This window comes from Bombina bombina, chromosome 2 (assembly GCF_027579735.1).
Source record: "Bombina bombina isolate aBomBom1 chromosome 2, aBomBom1.pri, whole genome shotgun sequence".
NCBI lineage: Eukaryota > Metazoa > Chordata > Amphibia > Anura > Bombinatoridae > Bombina > Bombina bombina.
In genome coordinates, this window is record NC_069500.1 from 887792958 (window position 1) to 887809419 (window position 16462).

Sequence of the window (16462 nt, forward strand, 5' to 3'; positions counted from 1 at the left end):
GGAACATACAAATAGAAAATACAATTACATCACTGAGACTTCAAGTACAAATTGGATACATGTGTTATTACATTCATCACATACCAGTAATTAGATTAGTGTGCTTAAGTAAACTTTTACTTTTCATCTGTTTTCTATGCTCGTTTTTACGTGTCGTGTTGACACTGTAATTTTGCAAGAATAAAACATTTGTGACACATTCATATTTGATAGATCTCTGATAAATATTTTCATGGTTCAATAATAAGTCTTTCACAGTTTCCTTTCCCTTTCTAATTTCTCTATTTTATACAAACTTATACAACATTTAACAATTCTTAACCATGTACAGCATGGGAAATTATACCTTATGAGTCATTAGCGTCCCTGGGATCTTGAAAAAAAAAAATCCCCCTCCTCCCCCCATCACACCCACTTGTATCTTACAGTATCTGGGCAACAAGTATTTCACAATCTTGCCGCTCTGTACCAGTCTCAGCCACAGTTTATAGTGCTTTCCATTCCCCCCTTAAAGTGTCAGTAAACCTAAAATATAATGTTATATAATTCTGCACATAGTGCAGAATTATATAACATTATATTAGTGTTATCGTTATAAAACCTTAGATTTCCTTTGAATTTTTTAAAATATGTCAGTTTTTCAGACCCGCTCTCTGCGCTCTTCTGAGCGGGTCTGTTTTTATTACACAGCGCATCGGGCCAGCTGTATAGTCACAGCCCATCCCGACCGCGCCTTAACACTAAGTGCAGCTCGCTCCTGCTCTGTCTGACAGCAGGAGCAAGCTACACTTAGTGTTATGGTGCGGTCGGGCTGGGCTGTGACTATACAGCTGGCCCGATGCGCTGTGTAATAAAAACAGACCCGCTCAGAAGAGCGCAGAGAGCGGGTCTGAAAAACTGACATATTTTAAAAAAATTCAAAGGAAATCTAAGGTTTTATAACGATAGCACTAATATAATGTTATATAATTCTGCACTATGTGCAGAATTATATAACATTATTTTTTAGGTTTACTGTCCCTTTAAGGATGCGAGCCACATCAAGTTTAACATCAAATTGTTCCGTGAACAAGTGCTTATAGAGTTTATGTTTGAATTGTGTAATGGATAGGGGTTTACACAGTATGCAGTTCCTAGCCAGTAACAGGAATAGCGTGAACAATCTATGATATTTTCGGGGTATGTCATTGTTACGGTTACCCTTAGTCTCGCTGAGAGATGGACCGCTTAGTAGCCTGGATCCCTATTGCTAAAGAGGGGAGAAGCTGCTTTCCATAGTATTCTATATGAGTCTCGCAAATATAGAATAATCTCCCTTAGCTGCAGTACAGCTAGGATACCCTTCTGCCCACAAAAACGAGTCAACGCTGCGATTGAGGGTCAAACAAGAACTCAGGACTGGGATGCCCAGCCTGCTTTTTATTAAGGTTACATGCACACAGGGCACTCCCAGGGGGAGAGGGGGGGAAGCACAAAATCCCCCATCACACATTTAGATAGAGAGCACTGTCCTTTGACAGGCCACAATAGGATTACAGTACTTAAGATAACAAGTTTACAAGTTCATCTTATCAATTAGCAGTCTGGCTCCAGAGGTGATTAGACAATAGTTTCTAAAAGCTGAAAAAAAAAGTTAACTCTTTATGAAATGATACTTGTTACGGTTTTCTTGGAGCCCTTCTTAGGCGCTGGCTTGGCTGGTTCAGGCATTGCTGCTGGGAAATAAGCTCTTCACAACAAAATAACTAATGCTTCTGTAACAGTGCTCCCTTTCTGTGGAACACTCTGGCAGACACGGTCTGACCCCTTTTCGGGGCAGACTAAGGCTGTCCAGACCGCTGGTTATGCGGGGCTGAGGTCGGTTTGTCTGGACAACCCGTCGGCGTTGCCATTCTGTTTCCCAGGTCTGTAAGTAATGGTGAAATTGAAGGGTTGCAACGATAAGCTCCAACGTAATAGCCTGCCGTTATCTCCAGAGACCCGGTTCAGCCACACCAACGGGTTATGGTCGGTGACCAGGGTGAACTCCTGACCATATAAATAGGGAGTCAATTTCTTTAATGCCCACACCAAAGCCAAACACTCCTTTTCGACCGCTGCATAGCTGACTTCGCGGGGCAGGAGCTTCCGGCTGATGTAGGCAACTGGATGCTCCCCTCCATCTTCACCTACTTGGCTGAGGACGGCTCCCAGCCCGAACATGGAAGCATCTGTATGGACGATAAAACGTTTGTTAAGGGCTGGGGCCGCCAAGACAGGAGCGTTAATTAGAGCATTTTTGAGAGCCTGGAAAGCCATTTCACAGTGGGGAGACCACAGGACCTGTCGAGGTAAGTTCTTCTTGGTCAAGTCAGTCAGGGGTTTGGCAAGTGTGCTGTAGTCTGGTACGAACCGTCTATAGTACCCTGCCGTGCCCAGGAAGGCTAGGACCTGAGTCTTAGTGATGGGGGTGGGCCAATTGGCGACAGCTTCTATCTTGGCCGGCTCTGGTCGCTGCTTTCCACACCCCACCCGGTGACCCAGGTACTGTACCTCGGCCATCCCAAAGTGGCATTTTTCTGGCTTCAGAGTCAGGCCAGCAGCCCGGATCTGATCCAGAACCATTCCTACATGAGCTAAGTGGTCCTCCCAGGACTCACTGTGGATCGCTATGTCGTCCAGGTAGGCGCAAGCAAAACTCTGGAAGCCATCCAGGAGCCTATCCACCAAGCGCTGGAATGTAGCTGGGGCATTCTTCATCCCAAACGGCATTACCCTAAACTGATATAAGCCGAATGGGGTGACGAATGCCGACTTGGGGATAGCCTCCGGGGCCAGGGGAATCTGCCAGTAACCTTTGCAGAGGTCAATAGTGGTCAGGTAATTTCCCCTGGCTATACGATCGAGTAGCTCGTCTACCCTGGGCATAGGGTAAGCGTCCGTCACGGTTTTTTCATTGAGCCTCCGATAGTCTACGCAGAACCGGGTGGTCCCATCTTTCTTGGGCACCAAGACAACTGGGGAGGCCCAGGGACTATCGGAGGGCTCAATTACCCTGAGCTGGAGCATCTCATCGATCTCCTTCTTCATTCCTGTCCTAACTGCTTCGGGGATTCGGTACGGAGCCTGGCGCAAGGGAGCTTGTCCCGGAGTATCTACCTGGTGGGTGGTTAAAGTAGTGTACCCTGGCTTCGGGGAGAAGGTGAGGTGTTTGGACTGGAGGAGTTGGCTGAGCTGCTCCCTTTCAGTGGGGCTAAGTCGGTCTCCTATCTGAACCTGAGCCACTATACCTGTGGGGAGACTCTTTTCTAATAGGTCTGGAATGGGTAGACTGTCGGGGTCTTCCTGAGGGGAACAACATACGGCCGTCACGTTCTCTGGTCGCTCAAAATATTCCTTGAGCATGTTTACATGGAATGTCTTTCTAAGATTGTTGTCATGGCAGCTAGCTATCACATAAGTGGTGTCTCCCCTTTTCTCTACGATCTGGTAGGGACCCTGCCAGGACGCCTGCAATTTGTCTGTCTTCACCGGCTTAAGTACTAACACCTTTTGTCCTATGGTGAAGATTCTCTTTCGGGCCCCCCGATCGTACCATACTTTCTGTCTTCTCTGGGCCAACTGGATATTAGCCCGCACGGATTTGGCTAATTGCTCCATTCGGTCCCTGAGTTCCAGCACGTATGGCACAATGGGGACACCGTCAGCCTCCATCTCTCCCTCCCAGTGCTCCCGGATCAGGTTTAGGGGTCCCCGTACCTTTCTTCCGTAGAGCAACTCGAAGGGAGAGAACCCTGTCGTTTCCTGGGGCACCTCCCGATAAGCAAATAGGAGGTGCGGCAGGAAGCGTTCCCAGTCTCGGTATTCCTGAGTGAACGTCTTGAGCATTTGCTTGAGGGTCCCATTGAACCTCTCACACAGCCCGTTCGTCTGGGGGTGGTATGGGGAGCTCAGGAGGGACTTAATTTTGCAAACCTGCCAGAGTTGTTGGGTCAATTCAGCCGTAAATTGGGTGCCTCGGTCGGATAGGATTTCTTTTGGAAATCCTACCCGGGAGAACACCTGTACTAGTGCATTCGCTACCGTATCCGCTTGTATGTTGGATAGGGCGACAGCCTCTGGGTACCTGGTAGCGTAGTCCACTACGGTAAGAATGTAGCGCTTACCGGAGGGACTAGGGGTAGCCAGTGGTCCCACTAGGTCAATAGCAACCCGGCTGAAGGGTTCCTCTACAATGGGCATATTTACTAGATGGGCTTTAGGGTGATCGCCTCGCCTTCCTACTCGTTGACACACATCGCAGGTGTTACAGTAAGTTCTAACGTCAGCGTGCACCCCTGGCCAAAAGAACGTGTGAGTAATGCGGTGTAGGGTACGGGTTACGGCTAGGTGGCCTGCTAAGGGGATGTCATGGCCTATCTTGAGGATTTCTTGACGGTATTTGTGGGGCACTACCAGCTGTCGCCTACGCTGTCCCCTTTTCTCTGTCCAGCGGTATATTTTCCCTTTTTCCCATAAGAATGTTTCGTTATCTGCCCCGCCCCCTCCGGTCTCTGCTCGTTCCCGGTACTTTTGTAAAGTCGGGTCAGTCTTAGACTCTGTCTCGAAAGCATCTGGGGTGTCCCAGGGTATGGGGCCTAACATGTCAGGCAAGGTCGGGGTAGGTCTTACCTGTGTCTCCCGCACTGGTGAGAGCTCTCGCTCCATCCGGGCTTGGGCCCGTGTAGTCACTGGGTCCGCCTCGTTGTTGCATACTGGAGCATAGGCAGAAGTCATGGGGCCCAAATCGTTGCCCAGTAGTACTTCGGCAGGTAAATTATCCATTATGCCCACGTTCACAGCCCCCTTTCCCGCTCCCCAATCAAGATGCACTTGAGCTGTTGGAATTTTGTACACATCCCCCCCCGCCACTCTAACGGCCACAGTCTGTCCGGATCGCTTGTGCTCTGGCACCAAATGACTCTGTACCAGCGTGATAGTAGCCCCTGTGTCTCTCAATCCCTCTGTAGATCGCCCCTCGAGCCATACCTTCTGCCGATGGTGCTGGCGGTTATCTGAGGCAGCATATACAGGGTCCACCTCGTGAAGCGGCCCCACATATCCCTCCATAGGGGCCTCTTGGTTAACACAGAGGGCCCGGGCCGGACGATAGGACCCAGAGGGGTAATTGTAATTCCTGGGTGTCTGGTGCGTATTAAGGGGGCAGCTAGCCATGAAATGCCCTGGTTGCTTGCATCGGTGGCAAGTCGGTCTGGGACGCTCAGAGCTGTTATTGTGTGGTCCTGAGTGTCGGACGGGCCCTGTGGGCACCGGGGCTCGGAATTCAGCACGAGGGGGTGCACGGTAAACCTCTCTGGGTTCGACCCGTGCTGGAGCTCGGTAGTTCATGGGTTCGTGAAGACGGGAGTCATAATGTTCATCGGCCAATTTGGCTGCTTCTTCTAAGGTAGAAGGCCGCCTGTCTCGCAGCCATTCCTTCCCTTGCTGTTCCATGCCATTATAAAAATGTTCTAAGAGAAACAATTGTAAAATTTCCTCACCAGTCACCGCTTTACTTCCGCTCAGCCAGTGATTTGCCGCTCTCCGCATTCGGTGCGCCCATTCCATATGGGTATCGTTAGGCTTCTTTTTCGTGCCCCGAAACTGTCGGCGATACGTGTCCGGAGTTACAGCGTACCGTCGCAACAGTGTCTCCTTAACTAGCTCATACTGTGTCACTTCCTCAGCACCCAGAGTACGAAAGGCTTCCAGGGCTCGCCCGGATAGTTTCCCAGACAATATCGTGGGCCACTCTCTGTTGGGAATCTGGTGCAGGGCACATTGCCTTTCGAAGTCCGCCAAATATTCATCAATCCCTGTCTCGCTCTCTAGGAAGGGTCGAAATGCCGCATAGGGTATCTTGGGCCTCCCAGCATTTTCGACAGGGATGATTACCTGCGGGGCTTCAGCATTGCGGTGTGCGTTCGCTAGGTTGAGTTCGTGGGCTCGAGTCTCTCGTATATCCTCGTCCGCCTCCGCCATCAACTGCTGTACCAATTCCATGGAGGGGTTCGGCCCGTATAATGAGAGCCTTTCCCGAACAATCCTGGTTTTTTCGTCACTAATCGTGGTCGGTGTTTCCGCCATTGTGAAGCTCTGATCCAGTTCGGTCAATTCTGCGATCAGCTCTCTCCTCGGCCGGTTGCTGGCGTACCCCCCTCTGCTTTCAAGTAAATCCTTTAGGGTTGTACGCTTCAATTTTTCGTAAGCGCTCTCCATCCGTTCTGTACCTCTCCTAGGAAATCCAGGAAAATCCCGCCGCTGCCGCCAAATGTTACGGTTACCCTTAGTCTCGCTGAGAGATGGACCGCTTAGTAGCCTGGATCCCTATTGCTAAAGAGGGGAGAAGCTGCTTTCCATAGTATTCTATATGAGTCTCGCAAATATAGAATAATCTCCCTTAGCTGCAGTACAGCTAGGATACCCTTCTGCCCACAAAAACGAGTCAACGCTGCGATTGAGGGTCAAACAAGAACTCAGGACTGGGATGCCCAGCCTGCTTTTTATTAAGGTTACATGCACACAGGGCACTCCCAGGGGGAGAGGGGGGGAAGCACAAAATCCCCCATCACACATTTAGATAGAGAGCACTGTCCTTTGACAGGCCACAATAGGATTACAGTACTTAAGATAACAAGTTTACAAGTTCATCTTATCAATTAGCAGTCTGGCTCCAGAGGTGATTAGACAATAGTTTCTAAAAGCTGAAAAAAAAGTTAACTCTTTATGAAATGATACTTGTTACGGTTTTCTTGGAGCCCTTCTTAGGCGCTGGCTTGGCTGGTTCAGGCATTGCTGCTGGGAAATAAGCTCTTCACAACAAAATAACTAATGCTTCTGTAACAGTCATCCCAGCGGAACAGGCATATCTGCTTTACCTGTAGCGTAAGGGTGACCCCGAAAGTGCTCCTGAGCCAGTATTGAATACGAGCCTAAAATTGCCAAATAAGAGGGCAGTAGAAGAAATAGTGGAGCATATCCGGGGCCACCATCCCACGTTTTCCACATCTATTCGGCTGCTGGGGGTTCCACTTAGAGAGTCGCTTGGGCGTTATATATTCAAAGTGTATATTTCGCACCTGAGCTTCTCGCAGTGGTATGCTTAGTGTTGCTTTCCTAGTTAACTCTAGGCTTTTTTGTATGTCATTAAAAGAGATATCATCTAAATCTGTCATCTCCCATCTCTGTCATCTGTTTAGTATACGCCTCTGTGTGTCAGTAGCCACTTTATGTATTAGGATTTTATAGATTCCAGTCAGGAAAAAATCCCCCATCATAAAAGCTGTCTGTGGGATGACCAATATTGGTGCGTTCCAAAAGTTTGGATCCTCTCGTTTAAGGGTATTAATGTAATGACGTACTTGTAGGTACGCATATAACTAGTTTTTTGGCCTTGCGTATTGGGTGTGTAATTCATGAAAAATGTTAACTGTGTGTGACAGAGAGTCCAGGACATCCCCGACTACTTTTATGCCTCTCTCCCTCCACTGGTGAAATGGTAGAGTATCTGTACCCGCTGGAAAGCCCAAATTGCCAACCAAAGGTAGCAGACGTGGGGAAGGGTGACATGGTCCCAGGAATTCATGGGCAGAGCGCCAAGCTGCAAGAGGACCTCTGTAAAGAATAGAAGATCTAATATGACAAGGAGTCTCACCTGGCCTGAGATATGGTAAGTATGACAATTCTATTGGTTTTAGGACTGCATTCTCCAAACCCACATCAGTAAAATGAGACATACCTAGTTGCCAATCCATAACAAGCTGGATCTTTGCCGCCCAATTAAAGAGTTTGTATGGAAGTTGTAAAGTTTTAGCTGCTGTACAAGGTTTGCCCCCACGCCAGACAAAAATTTGAATAGCTTGATTCAGAGCTCCAAGGTCCATTTTTGTGATCAGGAATGGCAACATGAAGCATCAGGTAAAATATGCGGAGTAGAGTGACCATCTTTATGAGGCTAATACGTCCCATGAGGGATAGCGGAAGAGATTTCCATTGTCGTAACTGGTCACAGAGGGTCTTGCATTGTCTTGATATATTCAGATCATATAGGCAGTGCGGGTTTCTGTGAAGGTGAATGCCAAGATATGTGAGCTTATTTCCAACCACTATTGGAATGTTTGTTTAGCCATAAGATTTCTGTTGTATTGACCTTATAACCGGAGATGGTGCCAAAATCTTGAATTGTTTTAAAGATATTAAGGATATGTTTGGCCATATCTCTTACAAATAGTAACATATCTTCAGCGTATAAGGCTAACGTTTGAGGTTTCCCGTGTATAAAGAGTCCCGGGAAGACCTGTCTTAGCTTGATGGCCAATGGCTCTAGTCAAAAAGCAACGGGGATAAGGGGCAACCCTGTCTGGTACACCCCTGCAAAAAGATGTCTGCTGAAAAGATCCCATTGGTAATAATACGAGCCATCGGTTGTGAGTATATATTTTGAATAACCTGTACAAAATGACCAGTAATGTGAAAGCGATTCACAGTGTCAATCAAATGATCCCACTCCACACGGTCGAAGGCCTTCTCTGCATCCGAGGATAGCAGGAAGGCCTCCGACAAATAATTTCTGTGTTTCCCCTCTCCTCATCTCCAACAGTGCTCAATGACCTGCAGCACCGTTCTCAAATTAACTGTAGTCGTTCTTTTGTAGACAAATCCTGTCTGATCAGTGTGAAGAAGGGAAGGGAGAAGGATTTTCAAACATCCCGCCAGAAAAGCCATAAAGATCTTATAATCTGCGTTCAACAGTGAAATAGGCCGGTAAGATTCTGGCAAGGAGTGATCTTTGCCCACTTTTGGCAGAAGCGTGATGTGCGCAGCTTAGAAGGTGCCAGATGGGTGATTCCCTTCTTGGAAATATCCATTGTAAAAGGTCTTAAGGACCCCTGAAACATTGGGTTGCAATAGGCGATAGAATTCAATGGGAAGGCCATTTGGACTTGGTGCCTTACCCAAAGCCATCTTAGATGTTATGCTATTCAGCTCTTCAGTGGTTATAGGGATGTTCAGTTGGTCTAATTGGTCTTGTGAGAACCATGGGAGAAGTGTATATTTTCCCTTTGTACTTCAGAGAGGCCACATCTCTTTCCGCCGTCCACGCATTTACTAATGAAGCAAACATCTTTCCCGACCTATTTCCAAACCGATAATACTTGGAAGCTTTTTTAAGAAGACCAGAGGCCACCTGTTGAGTTAAAAAGGTGCCAGCAATACCACAATGGCGAAAAATAAGCAGTCATAGACCGAGCTAAATCATTGCTGTATATTTATTGTCACATCAAGAAAAACAAAGGTTCCACCACTCCACACACATCAGCTACATCCAACGCGTTTCCTGCTGCTAAACAGCACTTCGTCAGGGATACTCACAGCTGTCTAATTACACCTTTTATTTGGCTCACCACTCATTCCCAAAATTTAAAGGTATATTACCGCAAACAAATTCAGCGGCATATTACTAACCTATAAGCCATTCATTATAAAAAGGTGCATCAATATCACATTCCAATGTATAAAATAACAAACATAAATTTACAAGTTAAGAGTACATTGTATCTAAAAAAAGCTGAAACTATAGAAAATAGTCTTAAACGAAATTTTTCTATTAAAGAGAAAAAGGATGACAGGATGTGGCTAAAAAAGAAAAATGGGAATTATAGATGTGGTGGCAAACCATGTAAATCATGTAAATATCTTATTAGGAGTGTTACTTTTAACTCCACAGTAACAGGTAATGTATACATGGTGAACCACCACCTTAACTGTAATTCCAGATATATAGTGTATCTCATCACTTGTAAACTTTGTTTTTTTCAATACACTGGTAGAACGACACGTATGCTCAAAGATAGAGTGAGAGAACACTTGTTGTCTCTTGAAAGTGAAGTACCTAAGACACCAGTAGCGAAACACTTTGCTCAGCACAGGAGAAGTGCTAATTTTGATAAAAGTGAATTAAAATACATTAATACTTTATTTTCATTTCAAGGTATTGATCATGTGCCCAAATTAAATACAGGTGGCAATAGATCTCAGACACTGAATAGCAGAGAAGTCTATTGGATTTATACCTTGAAAACAGGGAGTCCTTTGGGCATAAATGAAAATTCAGATGTAAAATTATACATAGGCAACTAAGATGTAATCAGTAGGTAGTTGTAATCTATTTTTTTTCCTCAAGAGGATGATATTACTATTATAGGAAATAAAACTGACACGCTATATGTATAACTATTTGAAAATTATAGTGATAGGTTATTCCAAGTGTAACTATTATTAGAGGTTATTTACTATATATAATGTTGAGTATTAAGTACATATAAAAATATATATTGAAAAAATGCCCTTGAACTGTAACTGCTGAACTAGCTTTAGTACTGTATAAACAAATACATAAACATCAATGCATTAAAATGATCTGTTCTAGCGGGATTCATATAGTATAAGTTGTAACCCCCACTATGATGTGTTAATTGTCTATATATATTTTTAGATACAATGTACTCTTAACTTGTAAATTTATGTTTGTTATTTTATACATTGGAATGTGATATTGATGCACCTTTTTATAATGAATGGCTTATAGGTTAGTAATATGCCGCTGAATTTGTTTGCGGTAATATACCTTTAAATTTTGGGAATGAGTGGTGAGCCAAATAAAAGGTGTAATTAGACAGCTGTGAGTATCCCTGACGAAGTGCTGTTTAGCAGCAGGAAACGCGTTGGATGTAGCTGATGTGTGTGGAGTGGTGGAACCTTTGTTTTTCTTGATGTGACAATAAATATACAGCAATGATTTAGCTCGGTCTATGACTGCTTATTTTTCGCCATTGTGGTATTGCTGGATTCCTTTTGGTGTGTGAGATACACCGCAGAGATTTCTAAGCTACAGGTTCTGTACTGAATAGACGCTATCCGGTGAGGAGGAGGAGTGCCTGGAAACTTTCCATCATCCCGCAAAGTGGGGCCGGATAACCGTGAGTAACCTGGGTTGTTGTTTTTATAAACACACAAAGTTAGTTCGATACCACTAATATATCCTCAAGTTGTTTACTTGTGATACATTATATTATACTGGAATACTGGAGAATTTGGTGGTTATTTGAACATATATACCTACAAAGGAGAAACATAATATTTTATAGTGTATATGAAAAACTCACCCAGCCGAACATATATACATTTAACACTCTATGTGTACCTGGAAACAAGAGTGTTATCAGTAAGAACTTTGAAACAATTTAAATTCCTGCAAATAACCGGGTTGTGGCAACAACACATGAGAGATTACAAACCCATTTATAACGCAATAGACTGTTTTGTGTTGCACACAGCAAAAAGGTTAAGTGGATACATTTCTTATGGCTTATATACACAGTTTTGCAACAGTGTGTCTTTGCTTGAGTTAAAAAGGTGTCCAGGTCTTCTTTAATTGCGATGTAATGTTCATAGAGCTCTCTAGATTGAGAGGAACAATATGACTGATAAGACACTGCCAATTGTTTTTGCAGGGTAACATATCTGTGCTGTGTTTTGCGGCATAGATTAGCTAGGTATGAGATGATGTTACTGTCAGGGTTTTTTCCCTGTTGTGTTTGCCATGTGCTGCTGGCAGCCATTTTACTCACCTCTCTTCCTGACTATGGTGCATTGTGGGGGATGCTGCTCATTTCCTGCACTTCCTTTTATGGCCAGACTGGTGTGTATCATCCATGTGAGACAGGATGCAGTCTCAGAATTGTGATGTAATCACTTATTATTTAAAAGGCCTCTGTTCAGTATGCTTTGCCTTTGCGTTGTCTCAGACCTGTTTGTGAGAGTTCCTGTGTATTACCTGGCTGCCTGACGTCCTTCCTGGTTCCTGATCCCTGGCTTGTTCCTGACTCTGCTGTTTTCCTTGTTCCTGATTCCGGCTCGTCTGACTATTCGCTTTGGCTCCTGACTCGGCTCGTCTGACTACCAGCTCTGGTTTTGACTCCTGGCTTGTTATTTGACTTGTGGACTTTTTATTATTTTTTGCGTCATGTTCTGCTGAATCCTGGTACATGTTCCGGACAGGCAGTGTGCAGAAATCCTCATTCCCCTGTGGGGATGAATGCTGCAGCTGTAGGCCTCTAAGATGGCGCCAAAAGGTTTTCACGCTCTTTTGTAGTTCCAGCGCCGATGGATCCAGGCCAGGTCCGTTCTCACCCTGCAGAAGCAGTCGCCTCAGCGATCTCATTCTGCGTTGCACCTCTCGCTTAAGGTCAGATGTCTGTGGTGGCTACAACAAGGCCATTTGTGCGCAGCCTAGTAGCTGATCTGATGCGGATCTACACGCCGGAATGGCGTTCTCCATGATGCGTTGTCACCTCAACTCCACTCGGGCTGAGCAGGGACAATCCGAGCTCAGGGGTAAGTCAGCTAGCAATGAGTTATTGCGAGCTGTCACTCCCTCCACTCCGCCGTCTCTGGAAGGTGTTGTCTTGTTTACCAAATCAGGAAGCCAAAATGGCCGCGGCATAGAACAGGCGCTGTCACTCCGCACCTACTGTGCTAAATCGGCTTTGGTGGGGGAGAGGATTGATACCTAGATTCCACTATGGGATCGGAGAGCAGCATGGAGCTCCAAAAAAGTGCTGCTTTTTATATTTATATTTTTAATATTTTTTAATGAATTGTCCACTGATTATTTTTTTTTACGTGTTTTAGGCATGGTCTCTGAGTAATTGTTCCTTTATACCTAGGTCAAACTTTCTGTTAGCTTCCAAATCAAAATAAACAACTCTAACACTTTCTTTCATGCAAAAAAATAAATAAATACAATTCAAATAGAGCTCTTTAATATCTTTAAATGGACATTAAACCCAAACTTTTTCTTTCATGATTCATATCAAACAAACAATTTTAAACAACTTTCCTGTTTACTTCTATTATCTAATTTGCTTAATTCTCTTGATTCTCCTTGTTGAAGGAGCAGTAATGCACTACTGGGAGCTAGCTGAAAGCTAATGACAAAAAGCATATATGTGCAGCCACCAATCAGCAGCTTCTGAGTCTACCTAGGTATACTTTTCAACAAGGGATACTAAGTGAATGAAACAAATTAGGTAATAAAAATAAATTGGAAAGTTATTTAAAATTGCATTCTCTGTCTGAATTATAAAAGAAAAAATGTGGGTTTCATGTCCCTTTAATATGCATGAAACATGCCTTTCGGGTTAAAGCAAGCCCACAAAAAAGCTGTTTTTCTTACATTTATCATAAAATATTTTACAACGGTTTTTTTTTCTATTGTCATTTAGTAAATAAGTTTATTATTCCAGGATTTAAAGGGACATTAAACACTTTGAGATGGTAATATAAAATGATAAATTGTATATATAAAACAACTCTGCAATATACTTTCATTATTTATTTTGTCCTCTTTGCCTGTAATTCCATTCTGAAATTGTGAGCTTTTCAGTTCCTGTTAGAAATGGAAGTGCAGAACACTGTTAAATCCAGCACAACCATTGGCTGCACACTCTAGTGACCTATGTATAACTGTCCCTAATTGGCCAAAGCAGAGAAGGTAACACAAGTTACAACATGGCAGCTCCCAGTGTTTTATAGACACTAAAACTTTACACTTATTTTGTCACTTTTTAAACAACTAATGAAACTTTAAAAAATACATCTACATGTTAGTCATGGACTAATTTTTTCTTTGAATGCATCATTCTATCTAGCGTGTATTTAGTGTTTAATGTCCCTTTAAGGTTTAGGTCAAAGTTAAAAAAAAAAAAAAAAGATTAAATATAGAAAGATGCCATCATGATCAAACTTTTGCTAAGTATAATGGAATCTAATTATAAACTAATCACCATTAAAAATTAGTCCTAACAGCTTTATTTCCTTATTAAGGCTAAATAATTATGTATGCAAATGTATGCTAATGAGCAGGTATTTTTTCCATAAAAAGGTGGCAGCGCTACTCCGGAGGTATCACGTTTGTTGCTAAATTACACCGTCCCACCCTGGTATTGCAATTACCAGGACCCTGTGAGTCCCTATTTTGTGGGAGCCGATATTTTTAAAACAAGTCTATCTACCAAGGCTTGGGTAGAAATTTCCAACTTGATAATGATATGTTGGGTTAGACTTACTGGGTATTATAAAAAAGGATTCAGTATTCAAGGCCGTTGTTTTTAGAATTCTCTTGCCATAAATCTACTATATAATTTGTAGCTCTCTGAGACATATAGTTGTCGTTTATAAAAAAAAATATGATATCAATAATAATCACAACCTAATAAATAAACAATATTTTTTTCATCACTGGGTTCATGAAATCTTTTAAAATGTGAACAACTTTTCATTTAAAACAGGATATAACGTAACATATATTCACTCAGGTGTCTCTATGGAATTCAGCCTAAATATATGCATTATACACTCTGTTGTTCTATATTTAACACATTAAATATTCCATAGAAACTGCTCTTATGCACTCTGTAAAAGAGTGTGTGGTGCGTGTATGAAATGTCCAACTAACGTCAGAGCCATAAGATGTTTGCTGAGGTTAAATTCTGCATATATAATGTAGCTACTGGAGTGAAATGGCAGATATTAAGTGTGTTGGAATACCAGCTGTGGTCTCTTTGCTCTCCAGAAATAGCTGAGGTATTAGTGATTTTCATTTTTAGAGACAGGGTTTGTATTGTTTGGAGCTGAATGCTGCCTGTTTTTTTAACCAAAGAAGTTTATTCAAGTAGACATTTTGTTTTTATTTCAAAGTGTGACATTTCTTAACTATACCACCTGCTCTATTTTAACTCATGACGATATGTAATCAGTGCTAAATATTTCCCATAACATTTAAGTATTTATAATTAAAGGGATAGTCTACTCCAAAATTGTTATTGTTTAAAAAGATAGATAATCCCTTTTTTACCCATTCCCCAGTTTTGAATAACCAATACACTTTTAATATACTTTTTACCCCTGTGATTACCTTGTATCTAAGCCTCTGCAGACTGCTCCCTTATTTCAGTTATTTTGACAGACTTGCATTTTAGCCAATCAGTGCTGACGCCTAGGTAACTCCACGGATGTGAGCATAATGTTATCTATATGGCACATGTGAACTAAGGCCCTCTAGCTGTGAAAAACTGTAAAAATGCATTCAGGTAAGAGGCGGCCTTCAAGGGCTTAGAAATAAGCATATGAGCCTACCTAGGTTTACCAAGAGAACAAAGCAAATTTGATTATAAAAGTAAATTAGAAAGTTGTTTAAAATTACATGCCCTATCTGAATCATAAAAGTTTAATTCTAACTAGACTGTCCCTTTAAGTATATAAGCATTAGTCAATTTGTATTTATATGTAAGTAGAGGAAAATAAGAAAGCATGCAACATACATACCAGCTAATACAAAGATATGACTTCCGGGTTCTCCTTGTTTAATAATGTAATCTCCTTGTGAGTATGTCCTTTCGTACATACATTCAACCATATCTCGGATTTGATGAGGATCCAATCTCTTCAAAAACTGGTTCTTGAATAATGCATCAGTTATCAGCTTTTTTTCACTTGTTCGGAAGAAAAAAATGAAAAGTCATTCTACAACCTGTAGTTACAAAATTATTACAAAAGCAGATATAGCAGTTTTATTATTATATAATAATAATATTAATAATAAAAGACAAATACCTTTATAATCATCATTACCATCATCAGCTGTTGATATCATATTTTGAGAGATAAATATAGCTTTTTATACTTATATTTTACTAGGCGATAGGCCTGCCCAGAGGGCAGTCTATGTTTAACAAATACAAACCCCCAAGGTAAAGTTTCAGAAAAAATAAAAAAAAGTAAAATTACAGAAAAAAATTAAACAAAGCTATCCAAAATAAAAAATGTAAACCTAAACTAATACCCCTATAAAAATAAAAAATCCCCCCCAAAAGAAAACACCCCCTAATCTAATACTAAACTACCAATAACCCTTTAAAGGGCCTTTTTTGTAGGATATTGCCCGAAGTTAAATAGCTCTTTTACTTACAAAAATTACCAATTAACAGTAAAAACCCCCACCCACCAAACGCCCCAAAATAAAAAACTAAACTACCCATTGCCCTTAAAGGGGCATTTGTATGGGCATTGCCCTTAAAAGGTCATTCAGCTCTTTTTCAGCCCAAAATTTGCTAATCTAAAAAAAAAAAGCCATCCCAAAAAATAAAAAAAAGCCTAAGACTAAGCCCCAAATAGGTACTCACCATTCCTGAAGTCCGGCAGAGAAGGTCTTCTTCCAGGCAGCTCCATCATTTTCTATTTTCATCCGGAACGAAGGTGGCGCGGAGTGGAGATGTCTTCCCCGATGCCTGGAGCCTCAGCGACGGTACTAAACGGCGGCGGTCCTTGGTAGTATCGTTCCTCGGCCGCGTGCAGGCTCCTCTCCATCAGATGTCTGTTGTAC

General features: G+C 42.7%; 1 protein-coding gene across 1 annotated transcript in view; it reads right to left on the minus strand.

The window, feature by feature from the left end:
• The window catches only part of PRKG2 (protein kinase cGMP-dependent 2), a 308690-nt gene that overhangs the window by 252772 nt on the left and 39456 nt on the right, over positions 1 to 16462 (minus strand). The window contains exon 3 of the mRNA XM_053703230.1: positions 15406 to 15572. Within this exon, the coding sequence (XP_053559205.1) occupies positions 15406 to 15572 (167 nt within the window). The remainder of the gene's footprint in view (positions 1 to 15405; positions 15573 to 16462) is intronic.